The sequence below is a fragment of the Branchiostoma floridae genome, chromosome 5, assembly GCF_000003815.2.
Source record: "Branchiostoma floridae strain S238N-H82 chromosome 5, Bfl_VNyyK, whole genome shotgun sequence".
In the NCBI taxonomy this organism is placed as follows: domain Eukaryota; kingdom Metazoa; phylum Chordata; class Leptocardii; order Amphioxiformes; family Branchiostomatidae; genus Branchiostoma; species Branchiostoma floridae.
The window spans coordinates 22782094-22787382 of NC_049983.1; the positions used below are offsets into that span (position 1 = coordinate 22782094).

Below are 5289 nucleotides of genomic sequence, written 5' to 3' on the forward strand. Positions count from 1 at the left end.
ACATAGACAAGAAAGGGAGGGAGACGGCCAGGCATATAATTGTTACAGGTATGTAAACATTGTTCCGTATGTATTGCAGTTGATTATCTGTTCAGCAGTTTGGTCCTAAATGGTTTTTTGTTGGCAGAGGTCCGGCTCCGTTTTTTTATGTGTTTTAAGCGTTTTTATCAGACTTTCTTTTTTGCACTGTTTTTATTTTAGTTAGACGATATAAACACCTAAAGGTCATAAAATTGCCAGAGCCGAACCTCTGCTTGGAGAGTACTTCAATCAAAGAATACAACATTTATTATTGATTTTACAAATCCTGGGTACCCTGGATTTAATCTTGTTGCAGCTATTGAAATGAAGATTTCTTGCTCCTTGCTTTCAGCTATTAATATAAATTTCAGTCAACTGTCATGTCTCTAATGTTTAGAATATTGAATCCTATCTTGTGGAAGAGTGCATCCTGTAAAATCATGGCATCAAAATAGATTACAGTAATATTGATGGCATCTTCAATGGAGTGTAACTTTAAGGTTCTCTGGAGTCTTCCTTGTAACTTCTTAAGCAAAGACAAGATATCAAGAATTAATTTTTGGCACAGCTGACTGTAAGTCAATCTAAAAGTCATTCCAATGTCATTCCAAGTACTCAGTATATGGTTTCCACCTAGGATGAATGTAATGAAAACACTGGGCTGACATGCACCACAAATCTTCATGCTCTAGAAACAACAGACTGTAATCCTGATGCCTGCCTGGCATTGATTAGGCCCAGGAAGCAAAATGTTGTGTTTCCTGTTTCAGTTCTGAAAAAATTAGGGTCTGTAGGCGGGATTATCTTTTTTTCGTTGAATTCTTTTTTTAAGACAAAAAACTCTGAGTTAAATACTGAGTTTAATCAAGTAAAACTGAAATGCATTTAAGGTCCCTTATATCTTCAATGTCAAACTTTAATTTTGTGCATTAAGGTTACAAATCTGTTGACATTTATCTTTCATTAGGTAGTACAAGGAGTTTTTTTACCTTTAGAAGAAGCTTTAGCTAAATAAGAATTCTAACTGGAAACTATGTGTCTCAACTGTCCACAAAAAAAGGCTAGGGCCGGCAAGTTTTTCTAGGGTAGGTAGAGAAACAGGAAACACAATATTTTTTTCCCTAGGCCTTACTGCCCCCAGGCAAATATTTACCCTGCCTGAGGCCATGGTACACTGCATCCGTTCAGGGATCATCCTATTACTGTACTAGGCCACTCAAACTTGGGGTTATATGGACAAGGTCTTCTGACTGGTCACCCCCAGTCTGATCTCAGTACAAGCATACAACAGGAATTTCCTAAACATGAGTTTTAATTTCAATCTGGGAGGAGGACTAATGTTGTGAAATCACTAAAAAAAAGGAAAACAGTAAAAGAGTTAAATTTGATAGAATACAATATTGCATGGTATTTACCGTATGAATAATGTCATACATTAAAATTGACATTATTCTTGCTACAGTGTTTGAAAGAAAGATTTCAAATAAGCTATAAAAGTATCATAAACTATTTATACAAGTGTATTTCCTCCTTTCAGGGAAAGGATGCCTGGTGATGTACATAATTGCTAACTTGCTCATTGTGCATAATCTGTAAGAGGATCCTACAGTAGCATTTATAAGATCTAGTATCAAAAGCTGGCAAAGGAGTGTACCTTCCGTGGCCAACTGCTATACACACTCCTAGGCCGGCTCATTCCCTTTGCCAGCTTTTGATACTATCTTATGCTTTCATATAGGATCTGCTTGGAGATTAGAGATTGTGCACTGATGCATTGAACAGGGGAAACTTGAACAGCCCAAAATAAAATGTGCACAGTTCTGTTATCCCTGAACCAACCATTTTTGGAATGTTGCCATGGCTTGTGACTGACATGTGAACCCATTAAATCACAATGTAAACATTTATGTTTTTCTGCAGGAATGCTGACCTCCCCCAGAGTAAAGAGGGACATCCTGGACACAACAGATCATGTCAATAGAGTGGAAGATTCCACTAAGGATGAAGGGGGCATGGTATCAGATGATTCTCCCAATGAAGCAAAACAGAATGAAGTAAACAACGACAAAATAGAAGGTAAGAAAGAACTTACTGAACATTTTTCGTATTGCAATTTGTAAAATGTAATCATTATTATAAGGCTCTGAGATTTCCCATAATAACAAGACCAATAGCAAAAAAAAATTCATATTTTATTAAGATTCATCTGTGGACAGAAAATATGATTTTAACCTTTAGATTTTCCTATTCATAATTAAATTGCACACAGCTTGCAACGAATGACTATGACACTTTAACCTTAGCCTGGCATATAAGCTGTCGTGATATAATGGTTTCCTTGGAGATTGATTTTAGAGGTTTGCTGGGGCATGAATAATTCAGTGCTTTATTGAACACATGCCAGATGTAGCCTCAGGTCATGTTCATGTTCATCTGTCTGTTTATTGTTTAATGTTGACTTTGGCCATGTCATTGATTTGAATCGTCCAAAAGAATGAAGTTATAAGAAATATATTTGTATCTAGAGTAGACAAATTTCTGGAGTTAAAACCTCTTGATTGGAATCAAACCCTTGCTAACTAAGATCTTTAATACTACTGTCTCCAGGCCTTGATATTGATTTTCAAAACACTGTAATGACTAGTCACTAGCCCCTAGGGATTATGTAAGTAAAGCAGACATTTGCAGTAACTGACACTGTTTCATGTACCTGCCATATACATACATTTAGTGTCCCACTGACAGGCCCCAGCAATGCATTACACTTTGATGGGAATACTAGTACTAGCATTTGTCTGTTGTCGGTTGAATGCCAATACTGGCAGTAGATGCAGAAGTTGAAACTGTAAACTAGGAATCTCAAATTCCATAAGACATGCTCTCAAGTCTCATCTTTTAATTTTATCATCCAGAATGCTTCATGTATCCATCTCCAAAACATTCATATCCAAACTCTGTGTAAGTTGTTTAACTAGAAATAAGGGGAAATCCTCTGAATGGCGAATGTAATTTTATATCTCTATTGTAGTGTTTGTATAATTTCTAACTGGCATTGTTTGCCATCTACCTAGATGCTGTCGGACTTCTGGAGACAGAAGAGTTTGACTTTGACATACCTGTCTCACCTGTCAACAAGTAAGTGGTTTGATTACTATCAGATTAGAATTGCAATTACGATACAGACATGGGCCACACTCACAGGCAGTAGAATGCTATAGCTAGTCTTGTGACCCACACATAAGTACATAGGCACTACTTCATCAGACAAGAAAAGTAAACAGTTCTTTTAACCATCTGACAATATGGTAGCCTGATTGATGAAAAAACAGTCCATTTTTTTTATTTGTCTGCATGTGCAAAGATTACAACAAGCTATGGTCATAATTTTTTTGTATGTGACTTTTGCATCAAGAACCATCTGAATTTTGTATATTTCTGGAAAAGAGAGAACATTTAGGTTCTGTTGAAATAATCTGTGATTCCCTTTCCAGGGAACAAGAGGGAGAAACCAGTGTCAACAAGGAAGACAATGAAGAAGACGATGACGAAGTCTTCTTCGGTCCTGTGGGATTCCGAGAGCAGGTCATCTCCAAGGCCAAGGATATACAGGAGGAGGAAGAGAAGTTTGTGCCACTGGAACTGAACGGGGACCAGTATGCAGAGCTCTTCGTGGAGGCCACAAGGCTGGCTAAAGAGCTGGAGAAGGAGAGCAAGAGAAACCGGGAAGAGGAGATCAAGTTGGCGAAGACTGAGGCACGGCTTTTCAAGAAGAAGGCCCCGCAAAACAGTCCCCGTAACAGTCCCCGCAGGATGACCTACACTCTTGATACGCCGGAAAAGGAGGGGCCTTCAAGTTCAACAACAACAGCCGATGCACAGGATTCAAAACAAACGCAGCAAAACAACGAGGTTAAAGAGGGACAGAGTGGTTTGATACCAAAAAGACTAGGCAGACCAGCAGTGCGAAACAATACCTACACCAGTAATGGGAGTTCTAGAATCGGGTCTGGTATAAGACCCCCAGGTTCTAGCAGTGGTAGCCAGAAGTTGAGCTGCTCTAACAACGAGTCGGGAGAAAAGGCAGCAACGGAAAAGTCGGCGGATAGCTCAGAAAAGGAAGCCAACGGAAGAAGAGAACTGATCAAACCTGGTATACGCAAGGGCACATTCACAATGAGTCCTATCAACACCAACAGTAACAATTCCCATGTAACAAGGAATGGCAGCGACAGCAATGGCGCAGCGGATGCACCAAAGCAGCCTGTGAAGAGACGATCGGGGATTCCCGCCCCCGGCAGCAGGGGCTCGAGCCTGCCCAGGTCCCAGATCCCCAGGAAGGGGTCTGCCGGGATGAACAGCTCCATGAACCGGTCGGTGTCTATGGAGAGCAGAATGAGCAGGAGCGCTAGCCAGAATGGACAAAATGTAAGTCTAGTGTTCTGTAAGCATTATGTACATGTTGGTTGCTGCCTTGCGGTTGCAGGGATGTTCACTTGTTGACGTTTTCTGCTTGTAAAATGGTTTTAAGATGTCAGGACGGTCAGGAATAAAAATTTTGTAGCCCTTACACAATCTCTCGCTGTCAGGCTCAATGGGTCTTCTAAGGGCCTTAGCATGCCAGTGGAAGGGTCCTAGAAGTGTGATTCGGTCAGGCTTTGATGTGAGGTGCTATTTAGATTTTCTGTCTGTCAACATACATTTTTATGTACCTTGTGTTAGTATTTTTTTAATTCAAGTTGACAGGTTGACGATGAAAAGGGACTTCTCTGAGAAGGCATTCTTTCTATGAAACATTTCTGGACGAATACATATCACTGACTGAGATAGAACTACTAAACCTAATTACTGTGAGTGTGAGGGTGGTGTTATTAGAACTGTCTGTAACGTATCAATTTCCACAAACAGGACAGCACAAACCCCAGCCTGGGTTCTCTGGGGCGCAGCTTCAGTAACGGCAGTATCGACGACTCGGACGACGCGGCCAGCGTGACGTCTGACGCCAGCGACATCTCCACAGCCTCAGCTCCCGCTGCTGTCAAGAGGAAAGGCTCGGTGGGATCGCTACCCCAGAATGCAAAGGTACAGCAAGGCAACCAGGTATAGCAGACTTCAAACCCCTCTGGCAGAACAAACAGGAACTGTACTGCTGCGTGTACACACGTGCACTGTCACACACACACACACACACACACACTGTCACACACACACACACACACACACACTGTCACACACACACACACAAGCACACGCACGCACACACACACACTG

At 41.0% G+C, this 5289-nt stretch overlaps 1 protein-coding gene across 2 annotated transcripts in view; it reads left to right on the top strand.

Annotated features, from left to right (window-relative positions):
- The window catches only part of LOC118416107 (dentin sialophosphoprotein-like), a 12671-nt gene that overhangs the window by 3943 nt on the left and 3439 nt on the right, over window positions 1-5289 (top strand). For both annotated transcript variants that reach the window (XM_035821181.1, XM_035821180.1), the window contains 4 exons: window positions 1942-2097; window positions 3093-3156; window positions 3513-4446; window positions 4927-5100. In XM_035821181.1, coding sequence (XP_035677074.1) covers window positions 1942-2097; window positions 3093-3156; window positions 3513-4446; window positions 4927-5100 — 1328 coding nt within the window. The remainder of the gene's footprint in view (window positions 1-1941; window positions 2098-3092; window positions 3157-3512; window positions 4447-4926; window positions 5101-5289) is intronic.